Here is a 16,178-nt window from a genome sequence, read left to right as displayed (position 1 = left end):
TGGCTCTACACACGTCATAGTGTGATTATCCCCGTAGTATTGTATCTACTTATGAATGATTGTACAGCCTACAAGTATACAAGGACCATGCTTTGCTTTTTGCTTTTTTTGCATGGATGTACAGTCATGAGCAATATAATATACCCTACCCACTTTAGGACTCTGTCGCACTAACATATTTGACATTTAGTGAGACTTACAGTTCAATTTGTCAAAAAGTTATAATATGACATGGTACCAAATTAATGCTCGTAACCGTACCATGCTTGTTATTATACTAGATATGTCGTATTAGCAGTCTACTGAGGCATTTGTCTAGGTCTTAGAAGCAACACGGGCCTCCGCAGCTAGATATACACCTAAGTAGGTTTAGGTTCAAGTATCTACCCAAGAATCGTCCAAAAGCTCTTAATATGCCAAAGATCCACAAACTTTCTGCCAAAATATGTTATAAAAAAACAACTATTATAGGCACACAAAAAACTAAAGCTACTGAACTACTAAATGAAACATTTCAAAGAACTGTTTAAACTTGTTTGTCCGCGACATCTATGCAATTTTTAAAGAACTTTTTATAGTAGGAACAATTTTGAGGTGAGTAGAAAGCTTTCAATTGTATTAGTATTAGCGGATTCCGCTAGATGGCGCTGTTCGGTAAACATGCTAACAAAAGGTAAAAGTTCTAGTGTGTGGTAACAGATGGCGCTATACAACGTGGTACAGATGAGTTATCTAGTACATTCAGTGCACCGGAACCAAACGGTGATAAAATGGCGCTAATACCAACTAGGACTTGTATTTTCTTTCTTCACTAGAATGCTAGACGGTATGACATGTTAATATTTTTTTCTGTCACATCTCGAAGTCAGTGCGGCTGGTACTACTGTAGTATAATCATTTGCCAAGCTCGCAACATAAAAGGCTCTATTAGCTAGTATCTGTACCAACTGAACAATTTATTTATTTATTTACTTTTATTGAATAAAGAATTTGATTTGATTTGATTATACCTTAGTGACGATCTTTTTCGCAATTTGAAATACTTAACGCTATTTTTTGTAGGTACTTTTTGGTACTTACTTATTATTTTATTTGCAGGGGTTAGGATTAGGTAAGGATTATTGTGAATTGAAAATAATATATATTTTTTATGGAATTTATTCATCATCAATTTCAAACTACACCTTCAAAATTACAATTGATTATAACTACGATAAGCTATAATTTTTATCTAACCGCCCACCCTGACCTAATCGTTTTTGAAAAAATTTGACACATTTCCCAAAATTTCCGACTGTGGAATTTTTCTGTATTCTTATCCTACCTTCCATTATGCGTCTACTACGAAACATTGGAACTTTATATACAAGTGAGACAAATGTAACATTACAAACTCTTCAGAATTATCCCTACTTAATGACCTCTCGGGTACTTTACCATGTCACAAACTGGACCCTACTTTTTGTCTCACTCGTATACCCGCCCCGAGCTTAATAATATAACCATACATTTAAAGTCTATTTTAAAATTAGTTGCACGCTTGCTCAAGCTGCTTTGCGGTGGTTTAGTAAAATACATACAATTAAATGTCTCACATACATAGAAATTCGCTCGTTGCCATACGACACTACTGGGTTGCGTTTAAATACATTCCTCGATTCGTGTCGTAATAAAAATACGAATACCTAATTATTCGCAACGACCTCCAAGGCTGAGTCACTCTTGGCACATTCTCATTATCTGTTTTAATTCCCTCTCTGTTCAACTTAAAAAAATGCGGGGAAGAATCCGAACGCAACCCATTTACACTATAATCCTAATGAATCTAAATTATACATGTAACAAAATTAAATCTGTTAAAACGTAATTTTAAGTCTCAAACAACGTTATTAATTTTCAAAATCAGGTACAAATTAATATAAATTAAATCTAAGGTAACTGAACCATCCAGAGGAAGATACATTGAGATCGCGTTGTTTACCAACAATTAGTACTGGATGCCAGAAATAAAGCATTAAGTATCATAAATATAAAGAACTTAACTACACACAACTTTTTTTTGGCTTTTATCGAACTTAAAATCACAGAAGAACAGTATAATAATAGCTGCTTTATCCATAAAATATGGATCACCCGGTCTCAAATGAAGGTCGTTGTATCAGTGTCGTGAAAAAAACCGAAGTGTTTCTCTAAGTAACTATTACCTATTGTTACAGATTCAAAGGGCCCCATATTCACCGTCACATATCCTACTTAGTTCTACTATAACAAAAAATATAAATAAGTCCATGTGTACGTTACATAACATGTGCAATTTTTCTTCTATGATCTTAATTATAATGTTTACGTGCCACAATATATTGGGGTTGACTTACAGCTAAGAATTTTAAGGAATCTATCTCTTGAATCTAGTCTATTGTACGCCATACAAAGATATCAAAACGGATTTGTATGTAGTTAGAATTAAAATTCTTCATTTAAAGGTACGTTACATTATTTCTATGTTCAGCTACTTAAGTAAAATAGTCTAGTAGCAGTAAATAGCTGGCTAACAGAGAAAATGACATGGTTCGTGTACAAGTTTGTACTAAAATCGATACAATTTTCGTGACTGCCCAACCTATTGGATGAGTCACTGTGGTATTTATAACAATTTCGATTAAAATCAACCTTGTCTTGTACGACTTAAGGCCCACTATCTACGCAGTTTCACATATTAATGACAATTATACATACACCTACTGTTTGCTATGTAAATACTCCGCCATTTGCAATTTAATATGTTTCTGACCTTGTTGAACATCATTGTAAAATGCGCAAGCATGCCTTGCTTTTATATCTTTAAAATATGAAAATGGGTGCGATGAATCACTGATGTTTACATGTTTTTGTGAGGAATTTTACAGATTCAGATTCAGACATCGCTGTGCATATAACTAATGGTTGTAATGAGACTTAATATAATGGGTCTATTGATTAGGCCTTGATAATTAATTATATTCGTAGATAGCTAAAATCTAAAAATACATAAACCAGTGCCGCTATACGACTTACTTCAAAACAAAACATTATCATTTCTGTCGTACATTTATCAAGATTTGCGCAAAACGATTGCTATAAAACTGATTACAGTATCTCCATACACTATGACACATTGATCTCGTGATAAACAATCTGAGAGTGATACCAAAGCATTGCTAAAAGTACTTATTTACCATAAAATATCAGTTAGTAGTTATTGTGAAATAAATATTGATTACCATATTACATGCGAATAAATAGTAATACATAATACAGTAGGCTGCGACGTTGGGACTAGCATTTAACATTACTGCACAAACTGTGCACCTAATCTGAGCATTAGTAATAAAAATTTACAACAAGCCCGTTTCTTAGCAAAATCATTGCCAAGCGTATCCTAACTCTTTGGTATTCACTGGAACTAAGCTAAATACAATAAATAACTCCTGCTTTTCCATTGTGCTTTCATCAGCAATCAAAACGAGAAGGAACTAAAACATATCAACCGTCCTTGAAGTTCTGATTGCTCCTTATTTACATTACATCTTCTGAGAACTGACCTCAGTAGGCCTCCTGTTTCACAGGTTTAAGAACTTTTCCATATGTCAGCCATGGTGTATTCATAGCAGAACCGCTTGCAGAGGTGTGGACAGAGCCATGTGTTCAGCACCTCTTACTGGAAGCCTCTGGGCGGTGACATAGTGACGCATGAGCGCTGGAACCGTTGGGAAGGCTGTCGCTGCACCACCCAAAGTATATCCTTCTGTACCGCGGCAGATTCTCATATGCATGAAACCACGGGTTGATCTGAAATAAAAAAGTTAAAATTAGAAATTTGTACCAATGCCAAATTCACATTAAGAAAGTACAAGTCGATAAAAATAACCGGTTAAGTGACTCAAGCATCAAGGCCGAAAAAGTTTAAGATGACATACAAGTTCTATCGATTAAGATAATCACAAGTGATTTTACTTAAACAAGCTTAGCAATGTAAATAAACTTACTTTAGACTGAGTGAGTAGTCGTGTTTAGCAGATTCGCTGTTCCTCACTAGGAAGGCGCCTTCATCTGCATCCCTAAGTAGACCCTCAGCTTCAACGCGAGACAGAGTCCCGTGGTACCACCTAAAATATACAAACATGAATAAATACCAACTATTTTTAAAATGAAGTCGCAACTTATTTAAAAATTTTGATGTGGGCATAAGTACATACCCTTGTCTGTCAAGTGGAAGAGACGCGTCGATGAGATCACGGGGCGGAGCAATCGGTCCCAAATTTAAATGCAGCCCTTTGGTACCCGAGGAACCGCCGCTACCACTCTCAAAGTTCAACGTTAATTTTGGTCGGTGTTTGTTTCCTGAAATATAAAATTAAGATAAATGCTTTATACTTACAGAAAGTAAAAATAACCTGTCAACTTTAATAGCCAATTTACTTATAAACACTACACTTAAGATGTCGTGCCTTATTAAACATCAAACTGCATGCAATCTACCAAAACTTCGAAATCCTAACTCAACTGAACGGTTACAAATTACTCTTAACATGTACAGGAAAAGTTCCCTCAAAAAGCACTCTAGCAAATTAAATATTGGGAGGGCGTCGGACCACGGAATTCCGTGTGAAGCAATCTGGAGTCATACGTCTTAATCGGCATAATGCGCTCGCGGTCGGGTCGAGTTAGGAAATCCAAAAGATGTGAGTCGACAGACCCTCCGTAGACTATTTTCTCAAGATTGACATGTAAATCCTTCTGACATAATAAAGTTAAGAGGAAAAATACTTTTTTGGACAAACAGCGACATTCGGTATATAGTACAGTCGGTATAGTAGTAGTCGGTGGTAGTGTAGTAGTGTATTGAATGATAGATTTCAAAGATACCAACCTTGATTTAAGTCCTGGACGCTTTGGCTTGAGGATGCATTTGAAATTGCTCCTCCGAAGTCATTATTAAGCTGCAAGGATTGTCCTCGCAGTTTACGGCGAAGTTTTGGCATGTCAAATGGCAAGGATCGTAAATCGGCTTCAGCTTCAGCACGTCGTCTCCTCAACTTGGGCATGTCAAAAGGTAAATCGGAAAGGTCCAAGTCTTCATCTTTGCGTTCCTCTTCCGTATTACTGTTCTTGAAGTTAATAAATGCATTTCGGGAATCAACACCTTCACGTGAATGTATAGATATGCCACTATCGGAACCTTGGATTTCTGTGTCACCAGCAGTAGAATGTCTGAAGGTAAGATTTAAAAGATTCCGATTTTGTAATGAACGACGTTTAGGTTTAGGAACAATTTCGACTGTAGTTTGTATTGTCGTATTCCCTGTCTCACCGTCCTCAGGGGAAACCTTTTGCGAATTATTATTTTTATTATTATCGGAGGTTTCCGAAGCTGGCTCTTGTGATGACTTGTCGGATATGGGGCTCAAAATATGTAGCTTAGCTGGGTGATGCCCAAACCCCGACAGCTGCATGTGATGCGATTTTGTGAATGGAACATTTCCAGAATCTGAGCTATGTGAACTAAGAGAAGACGAATGACGACTTTCTGAACTACTACTACTCCTGTCTCCTTCGCTATTGCTACTTCTCAAAGATTCCATACTTCCACCACTGCTGCTAGTTGCCATGCTTTCTGTACTTGAGAACTTACGACGTGGACGTGCCACGCCGGGCCTACCCTTAAACTCCATTATAGGGCCGACCCCCTTTGGCCCAGTGTACCGATTCAATTCAGGTGTGTCAGAATCGGAAGTGGGTCGACCCTTAATCTCTAAAAAAATACCGTCTTTTGATTGCCCTCTTTCGTCATCATCGTCGCGAGAATCGCGGCTCGAGTCTCTCAGTCGTTGTCCAACGTCGAGTTCAGTTGAAGCCGAGCCTTTAACATCAGCCATACTTGCATCACTACTCGTCGGTGTCTCACGAGCTCGCAGAGATTTTACCGGTAGTCGAAGATCCTTCAGGCGAGGATGTGCTGGTTGTGATTGTGGTAGATTTGGAGCACTTTTGATGCTGTTCATAGCTGATCCATCTTTCTGTTGAAATTTTGTCGGCAATGGTGCAGTAGACGGTGGCGAAGGTGTATAACCACGTAATGGCAACTGTGAAGTAGAAGCTGTACGATCTTCGTCTTCAATATGAACTTTCTCTAGCTCCTCTGACAAAGTCGATGGATTGGTTTCATTTTCCCTCTTTTGTCGAATGGTTGGAATCTTTGACCTCCGGACGCTGTCAGTTTTCATAGTCACTTTGCGACGACCCTTGTAATCGGGTTCACTTCGCTCAACAGCCTCAAAAGCAGATGACGCCGATGAAATAACTTTTCGCTCCTTAGCTTGCAAGAGAGCCGGATGGTTGCTGACGCGATCAAAATCATCCAAATCATCGTCAGATCGTGCAATTTTGCAGTCGAATGCTGTTTCATAGATCTGTCGGGTGGTCATCTCTTGCGGCCAGCGGGGCAACGGCGCCGGCACGTAAAAGACGCTACGAGAAGAACGATGCTCTTCTACATCTTCGGGCGCGGCGCACGCACAGCCGGCCGCGTCGCGCCCGCGACGCCTTGGCGGCATCCACGCGCTCTCACCTGACGACGATGACGACCGTTCTAGCTCACGGAAGCCATCTTCAGCAACTGAGAAACGTTTTGGCAGATTCGGTCGTGGAGCAACGTGCGGAGCGTCGAGACTAGCGGACTTCCTGTACCGAGGGCCACGAGAAGAGGATGTTGTGGAAGCCGTCGGGGCGGTTGGAGTTGGCTGCGATTGAGGATTTTTGAACAAGTCGCCGTAGTAATAGGGACTGGGGTTCCTACGCGGCGCGTTGGCGTATCGAGGGTCTGAGCGACCGCTGTCGGGAGAATGCAGTGAAGGGGCTGTGGCGAACGGATCAAATTCACCAAACTCGTCCTCTTCTTCGTCTTCAGTCGATGTTGATGACGATCTTTCTTCTTCTGATGTTTCTAAAACAATAGAGAATAAGTAATTAATTACTTTTATAACTTGGAAATCGAAATAATATGTTAATGCGAACATAACGCTATTATAAAATATAGCAGAGAATAGTTTTTATGTAGTCCTACGAGATACACTAGGTGCAGTAACTAACTAGACATAAATTTACGGGTCGTCTCGTGAGGTTACCTGCTCTCGTCTCGAGTGCCATCTAAATGAGCATCCGGATTGTGCCCTTATATTCTGTTAAACCCAACCGATTTTGAAGAAATGAGAGTTCATTTCTCACAAACCGTTTTCGAATAAATTGGATACCTACTTAGAGTTCTTGAACAAAAACTCGTGGTTCCTCTGCGGCATAAATTGAGCATCGTTTTCACTAGCTGTTATTTACCCTCAGAAGGGTTGTAGGGACAAAGGGGTGCTCTTGATAAACGTCCTATTTCGGTGCTATTTGAAATATCCATTAGACGACTACTTGAGAAATTGATGTCTCTAGTTCAACCTCGGTCGTTAGCAACTATTTAATATAATTAAGATTCAGATGTAGTACAAACTAAGAAAATGCACCAAGTAGACTATTGAATGAATAAACATAAAGCTTAATTAATTCCGCACCGTAACCTGTATCCTACTGGTTCAACTTTCCACTAGAATATATTTTACTTTGAACGTACGCATTTCCATTTCAGATCAAACTGAAGGACTTTTTGAGTTAATGAATGCATAAAACCCTTCTCGGTAGAACATACGAGCTAATGTTATTTAAAGGTACTGAAATACCCTAATGAGAATTCCTTCCTCCGCTTAACAAAAGAATACTTCTGAATGCATCTTGAATATAAAAGTTTGTCATGAAAGCCCTAGAATTAACGAATCGTACGCAGAGTGTAGTTTGCCATTTTTAAATAACTTTTAATGCTTTTGCTAAGCTATAAGCCGCAGTGTCTTTGCAAGCATGCTTTGTTTGGCTCAGCGTTTTATACCTTGTCTGGATTTTTCTGTAGACTATTGTTACCCGCATTTTATGCCCTTCTTTTGTTATTGTTATTTATTACTTTTGGATTTTAATTACCAACTTAAGAATTTTTAAATTAACATTTTAACAAAAACTGAAGAGAAATTATCTGTATGCTTTTCGTTTGTCTCAAATATTGTTATATGTAGTCGTCGATATAATTTTGTTCATTACAATTGTACTATAGTTTTTACCCTAAGGTTTTTCAATGATAAAATTTTGCAATACAGTTAACAATTTTCAATAGCGTAAGCGTCAGTTCCTTCAACATGTTGCCGTCACTTGACAAAACGACGTCAAAAACTGTGCAAATTGTCTATTAGCGCCGTCGAATGGGGGTGGAAGGGGGTTAAGTGACGTCATTACGTGACGTAATTACTTTTCCGCGTGGATGACCAGAACCCCGCGCCTCGAATTTGTTAAATTGTCGCGATTAACGTGTTAAATGTCTTTCGAAAACGTGTTAGCGCAAAGCTGAAGGTGTTCAGATGTGATTTTCTAATCTCCCATTTTATCTTTGCTACGTTATTATACCAACATTCTCACACTGGCCTTATTCATACATTTAGTACATACAATTCTTTGATAAAGTAAAAGAATCTCGGATAAAAATCTTTGATAATACAGATAATGTAACGAACTTTCTTTGAAACGAATTAATTGCGTAATTATAATTACAGCAATTATAATCCCTCCTAGTTACAATCCAAACAAGGCTCAATTAAAACCTCTGCGATATTACGTCTGGGAACATTTTTTCCAGACAAACCGACTAGTCTAGACAGACGGACAAACGACAAAAGAGCTGATTAAAACTAGCCATTGTTGTCGATATTAAAGCCTCTGGAAAATCTGAATGTCCCACGATGAAAAATACAGATGATGAATACAGATATAAGTAGACGTCTTATACGTATATTCTGTAAAGATATCAAAAGAGCAAAAAAAGAAGATCAAGAATAAATAAAGCTCACTTTACATTGTTAGTTCCAAAACGTGTAATTGTACCTAAGTGAAAAGTAAGACCTACTGAACAAAGTTGTTAATGTATGTAGTTTCAAACTAGATTACTCGACAAAGGTACAGAATAGCAAGCTCTATTTTCTTTTTAATTAAAACCATCTTAAATGGACATGGATATACTGCTCTAACCGCAGAGAACAATGCCTAGGAACCACGATTGTTGCGCTCGGAGAAAGGAGTCTTTGTCACGACACGCTTCTAGGAGATGAGTTAGGATGCTAAAGAGAACTTGCAGACACAATATACCTTCAAAAATTCAGAACAATACCCACGAAACATTCGGATGTTTCGTAATACTGCATTGTTTTAAGACAAATTGTACTGCAAAGTGATTTTATTGGCAGGAAGTTTTGCCAACAACGACGCATACAATTTGCTGTTGCTATGCATTGTTGGTTCTACGTTTCAACATGAGCGGATGTAGATTCGAATTTCATTGAATGAATGAACAACGCGCAGTTATTAAAAAGGTGGTCGGTTTCGATTTTGCAAACTGGCGTTACGTAAAAAAATAACAGTATTATATTAATGCAAATCATTTAAACCCAATCGTGTTTGCTAATTATAAATACAATTCTATTACTATAACTTTTATGGTATCCTCTCAGGAAATGCAATAACATAAGGCAACTATAAAACACTTACCAGATTCGTAATATGGTTGAGATCGATGACGAGAAGTCCTTTCGTGTCTTAAAGGCGCAGACGGTGCCGGTTCAGGAGGCGATTCTGCTGATGCCTCAGGAGCACTCTCAGGACTGCGTCTTGATACACTTGGAGCTGATAAATCGAAATCTGTCCTTCTCGCCGACTCGTAATCTGCTCGTCGCCTAGCCGACTCTGCGTCAAACTCTGGTCTTCTACCAGAATCTGCGTCGTATTCGCCGACGTAAAATCGTCTAGAGTCGTAGTCGTACGGACGCCGACATGAGTCAAAGTCGTAGTTGCTACGGCGGGTGTCGTATCGCCATCTGGTGCTTTCAGGTGAACGACGAGGTTCTCTGGACCGGCGAGCTGTGTCACGAGGTGTGCAGTATGCCTCTATGAACTCAACCTAGAACAAAAAAGAAAATACATTAATACGAGGTCAACGCTGTGAAAATATCAACTAGCTTGTATAACAGAACCCGAAACAGTCATACCAGCACGCTAGACATTCGCCTGATGGCAAGGGCTATTGCATACCAAGTGACTATTAGCAAAAGAAGCCCTTCATCACGAAGGTCGATTATGTGGCAGAGTAAAGTGGTAATAAAATGCAGCGGTCACATATCCGGCGAACGTAACGGGCGGTTAGACGTCCTCTCCCCTCGTCGGCCGTCATTACCACGACCCGTTTGTGTTTATGGGGACGGATATAAAGAATATTATGAGATATTGTGCCTGCATCGACTGTACTATTAGGTGATAAAATTTTAAGGGACGCTGCCAAATTTAGTTCATACCGCGACAAATTTTTATGGTGCATTCATTTTGGCTACGTTCTCGTAGTCCCCTTTAGAGATCCGTGTACACTGTCTTATAGCAGTGGAAGTAGATCTGTTTACGAAAATACAAACAGCGTTTCTTATTACACTGACCTCAATAATGCTTTAAAAATGGTTCGCGATATTTTTACATTTAGGTTTTGCGTAGAACGTGTGTGTTGTTCGGATCTATTTGAGATATCTGTTTAGCCCGAGGGTTGTTTCAAGCCATTAGACGGTGATGAGTTCCCGCTTCCGCGCCTCCGGTCACGAAGGGTCTGACTGAGAGCTCTCATTAAGGATTGAATTAGAAGAAGCTCAAAGGATTCCACGTGAGAGCTGTTTACGTAAACAGTGGTTCAATGTACGCAAGTAACTATAATGCATGCGATTGCTCACGCCTTATGCAAGTGATTGGTTTGCGTAAGGATTTGTTATAGCGAATAATTTGCACATCGATAAGTCTCAGTCTCACGATGACGAACAATGCAAATGCGTCGATCGTTATGATTATTGCACGGAACATAATATTTTCTGCTTACACAACACAGTGTAGTGTACGGAAAAACTAACAAAAAAGAGAATGCTGTTTACCTACTACTGAGTTAATAGGTATATAGATGGACCTGTCGCATCGCTTGCATCACAAAAAGAGTAATAAAATAAAAGGTTCGTGATCCGGTTCTGCCCCAAGGGCAGTGCTCTTTATTCAAACTTTCACTGTAGAAGGGTAAGCTTCATCTGGCGCATTGTTTAAGGACTCCTTGCTATGCATGAAAATTTATTTACATAATTAAACGTCGGCTCTACCCTCGTTTTGATTTGCGATGTCTACAGAGATTTCTGTTCTTTATTTGCATATTTTGCTTCGACGCTTAATTACTTGGGTTGAAGGCTTTCGATGCTTTTCCTTTTTTCCCTAATGGTTTTCAAATTTCAATCACCTCTTGAGCAAAGATATGCGCAATTATCCGAAAGTAAACAAACAGATCTTCAAAATACTGTAAATAGAAAAATAAATTTACTTAAATAGAAAAAAGATAACAGAAGTGCAAAAGTAAAAACATAATGAAATGCTACGCTTATACGTGTTTCCATCTTCGTTGTTTATTAGAACAACCATGATTGGAACTGGCTTTAAAACAGTGTACTCATGTACGCACATTTTATTTACCGATTCAAATCAATGCCGCCATTGAAGCGTAAGGGTTAACTCTGAAAGGGATCAAATTGAATTCTGCTCAAGCACACATGTTCACGTCTGGCCATTCATCAATTGTATCGTATAATAGGGGGATAGTAGTCAACACAACAGTTCACTTCCTGTGCCTACGCTATAATTGCACATGCTATAGTCAATCTCACGTGTATAGACAACAAAAAAAATGAGTGGATAGTCACAGTGGCGTTCAAACTTGTTTGGCTAGGAAATATAAAGGTCACTCACAAGAATTTAAAATACGATGGTATTGATTAAGTGTTTAATAATGATCGCACCTTTAAAACCGGTCTTTTATGAAAGTGTATGCTTGCAACAGTACACGAGCGGAGCAGGAAATTACAGAGTAATCTATATAGGAAGGAAGTCGACAAGATAAGACAAAGAAGCACTGACCTTCTGGCAATCACTTATATATTGGAACAAATGAGGAAACCAGTGATCGATTCTACTTATATGCATCCCAGATTAATAATACATTAGCATTTATATTACCTACGTGGACATATAATTATATTTGTCGTAAAGTTGACTAAGTACAATGGCATTCCGGATCTCAAGAATAACGAAATCGTTCATCCTAATTAATACTATTCTTAAGATAAATAACTAACTCCCTTCTTCTGTAACTGTGCGATTTCTAGGGCGAGATAAGATTATGTTTATCTTGGACTTGACGATCACGAGATATTTCTAAAAAGGCACCTACATTGTCTTCACGATAAGAAATCGCAGATACCCAATACAAATCTACTTTTTTTAATACCCTTGAGTTTGAAAAGTTGCCAAATCAAATGACATCAAAATTTAGTCTACCAAAAAGTCTACATGAGAATATTTATATTGTTACAGCATTGGTCACACTAATCTAAAGATAAATGACAAAACAAAACATGGGCCGTATATAGAAAGCGTTCCGGGTTCGCCGGCTATGAGTAATACGAACAGTATGAAGGATGTGGGACAAGACGGAGCTTTCAGACGAGCACATGAGTCATCCGACCGTATTTATACCGGAGACACGCCTCCTGGGATACCAGCTAAAATAGCGCATTAGTGTCGCGTGACTACTGCTTGTACGCATCACATAGGTCAATGATTTTGAAATGATCTTCCCACATTTATAAGCAATATCGTTTCTTTATTGGTACTACAAAATTTGTTTGGCCTTGCCAATTCACTTAGTAATTTTACAACTGATAAACATTTAATAAATTAAATGCTAACTACGCAAAAATAATTCGTAAACAATACAAGTTCTATATCGTCGTCGCAAGGATTTTAAGATATCCATTAATTAAAACGGCTTTTAGTAGATCTTCCAGAAAAGGCGGTGACTCACTTCGTAGTGCCGGCGTTGTTTACAATAATAATTATTTATAAAAAACATAAACAGCGGACATAATTATGTCCCACTGCTGGGCACAGGCCTTCCCTCAATCTGCTCCACGCTGCTCCACTGCGGGTTAGAATCACGACGGAAAAAAATGTTATCTTGCGTACAAGTATTTGAGGTACAACAACAATTATTGTAAGCAAGAATGTACGCGACTTAAGATTGATAGATATAATAACGCACAGAGGGAATTTCCACTCGAGAATAAAAAGTTAATACTGAAAGGGTATCCCCTGATGATTCAAACTGCTTTATATTGGCGTTTTTTTTTTTTTTTTTGAGATTAACAGTTTAAAGAGCAGCTTACTGTTATTTATGGTATAGGCAAAAAATACAACTACGCTACGGACTTATGAACAGAGTGAAAATATTTTTCAGTTAACTGTTTGTCGCGGTCACCCCCGTGTCCTAGGCAACCTCCGTCTGGTCACGTTCCGCAAACCAGAGACCGCAAACAGGTTCCGTACAATTGAATTAAACAGATAGTCTTTTATTCTTTTCACTTTCATAGGCTTCAACGACGTGCTTTTCAATTATTCGGGCTTGTTGGCTCAGAGCCCTGAATGTCTGCTATATGTCTAGTCAATCAGCCACATGTTTACTTTGGAACAGACTAACGATTTCGTGAAAATGAACTTATCATCCATTTGAGAAAGTAAGACGTGCCAGACGTCTACGACGAAAGCCCATAAAGATAATTTTCGTACCCACTTGACTCAACTAGACGCAATTGTAGCAAATGACAAAACAAGGGAAGGAAATAAGCTTAATTACTAAGTTGCAAGTCCAGAACGCCCAGAGGGCCGGGGCTCCTTGAGTAGACCCTTGCGTTTGTTTCAATGAAGAGCGCAATTATGGAAGAAATTCTCAACACCTACTTTAAGAAGGTCGTCGCTCCGAAAAGTGGTCGTTAGAAAATTAGGATTTATTCATTGCTCATAATTTCTAATATTTTTATGTTAATTTAAATCTATGTAAGCGTTTAGGTAAATTAATGTAAGTAGGAACAAAATAATAAATAGAATTGTTAAGACGAGTACTTTACTGCAGTGAAGCAGCCCATTCTATTATCATGGTTCATCTGTCAGGGTCCAGAAAACGAAGGACTGCGCATGTCATTCGTGTCACGAGTCGCATCGAGGGTTGGCTAAGATGTAGATAAATCTCTTGTAACAGACAAGGGCTCTCCATCACATAAAAGTTACGAGTATGAACTCTGTTTTGGCACACAAAACAGTTTTGCAAATGTTGACATTGCAATTTTGCCTTGAATGACATCTGCTTCAGGAAGACAAGTAGGTACAAAATAAATATTCAGCATTCTCATTGTTTATGAATAACAACATCGGATCAGAAATAATGGCTTCATTTGTTATCGTACAATGTTTTGTTCTATCACTATCAATAGGTAACCCAAATCATATCGCATATAAGCGTAGATATGAATCATAATGCTACTATTTCGAATTAGATTTTTTACCTGAGTTTCATTCATAGCTATATTACAATCCAGAACATTGCAGCTGGCTATTTCAAAGGTGCAACCGGAAGACAGAGAGTACACGATACTGCTATCCCACTCTTTTAACTTTTTTATGTTCATAGGATTTCTGTGATTTGTAATATTGAATGAAGTTGTTACCAGTATTGCAACTTATATTGAATTTATATTGAATTTCTATTTTTGTAACTTCTGAAAGACATAAAAGATTGCGCGTTGACTATCAGGCAAACAAACTTTGCTCTCCAAAGTTGTAAGTGAGTTAAGTCAACCCCCGGGATTGCCAGAGGCCAGAGCCTCCAAATCAATATCTACTGCTTCTGTTGACGTCTTTATTCTTGTAAAACCCCTCTTCTTGTAGTGTCACACAATTTGTTAGAGGTCCAAATTTTGCCATAACAATGTACTTAAGTACTATTTAAAAAAATTCAACAGTTTCAGATGAATTGTTATTAACTTAGTATAACTGAGGAGCTCGGTGGCGCAGCGGTAAACGCGCTCGGTCTGCGATTGTTGAAGTTAAGCAACTTTCGCAAAGGCCGGTCATAGGATGGGTGACCACAAAAAAAAAGTTTTCATCTCGAGCTCCTCCGTGCTTCGGAAGGCACGTTAAGCCGTTGGTCCCGGCTGCATTAGCAGTCGTTAATAACCACCAATCCGCACTGGGCCCGCGTGGTGGTTTAAGGCCCGATCTCCCTATCCATCCATAGGGAAGGCCCGTGCTCCAGCAGTGGGGACGTTAATGGGCTGGTGATGATGATGAAGTATTATTACTAATATTATTATTCATCATCAATTTAAGAGCCACGCTCTTGTCGGTGTAGCATTTTCCATTCCAGTCTATCAAAGGCCAATTCCTTGACTTCCCTATAAGACACGACGTTAACCTTTTCTTTAATCTGTTCCATGTAAGCTCTTCTTGGTCTTCCCCTTCCTCTCTTTCCTTCTAGCTTCTTTAATATTATTATTATTATACTATTATTTTTAAAATAATGTGAAGGTTTTAGAATTTATGTTAGGTTTTAATTAAGGTTCAATCGTCGAAACACTTACCACATGTGCGACTAGAATCCACTGCACAATCTGCCGCATCTTCGAAATCAACTTCTTGTTCGAAGGCATTGTTATACAATCCAAAAGTATGTAAGGAATCAACAAATAGCACAGAACGATCACCAACTTTATCGACCGTTTCACTACTGACACGCACACACAGAAAACTTAACTAGAATCTACACTTTCACACAAACTTGTTCTTGTAAACGAATGTTTTTACACAGTAACTTATCTTCTCATTTGATTTTGTAAGTCTAGGCGTTTGGCAGTATAACCTGCGATATAAACGCCTTGGACTGTGCAGTTGCTTGACGAGTCCAACTGTAGACTGACAACACAGCTCAAACACTATACGCGAATGTGTAAAACGGTGACTCATCGCCCCGCATACTGTTTACCGAGGCTTGAGTCATCGCGTTGTGGATGCAACCTTCCAGCGATCCAGCGCTTCCGCAGCACGTTGCTCTTGATCAACTATTGAACGTCTCACATTTCTCAAGCGCTGAGAATGCTTTGTTATAGGAA

At 38.7% G+C, this 16,178-nt stretch overlaps 1 protein-coding gene across 2 annotated transcripts in view; it reads right to left on the bottom strand.

Moving 5' to 3' along the window:
• Positions 1–1,142: 1,142 nt before the first annotated feature.
• The window catches only part of LOC126370947 (uncharacterized), a 195,769-nt gene continuing 180,733 nt past the window's right edge, over positions 1,143–16,178 (bottom strand). The window contains exons 1-6 of one of the 2 annotated variants that reach the window (XM_050016089.1): positions 15,651–16,003; positions 9,661–10,069; positions 4,910–6,982; positions 4,236–4,380; positions 4,026–4,145; positions 1,143–3,828 (exon numbers count right to left, since the gene is read on the bottom strand). In XM_050016089.1, the coding sequence (XP_049872046.1) occupies positions 3,642–3,828; positions 4,026–4,145; positions 4,236–4,380; positions 4,910–6,982; positions 9,661–10,069; positions 15,651–15,719 (3,003 nt within the window). In that variant the 5' untranslated portion in view covers positions 15,720–16,003 and the 3' untranslated portion in view covers positions 1,143–3,641. Of the gene's footprint in view, positions 3,829–4,025; positions 4,146–4,235; positions 4,381–4,909; positions 6,983–9,660; positions 10,070–15,650; positions 16,004–16,178 lie in introns of those variants that run through there. The other variant, XM_050016088.1, reaches the window with a different exon arrangement.

The sequence above is a fragment of the Pectinophora gossypiella genome, chromosome 11 (genome assembly GCF_024362695.1).
Source record: "Pectinophora gossypiella chromosome 11, ilPecGoss1.1, whole genome shotgun sequence".
NCBI classification, from domain to species: Eukaryota; Metazoa; Arthropoda; class Insecta; order Lepidoptera; family Gelechiidae; genus Pectinophora; species Pectinophora gossypiella.
The sequence above is the reverse complement of the archived record's forward strand: the minus strand, read 5'-3'. Positions and strand labels throughout refer to the sequence as shown.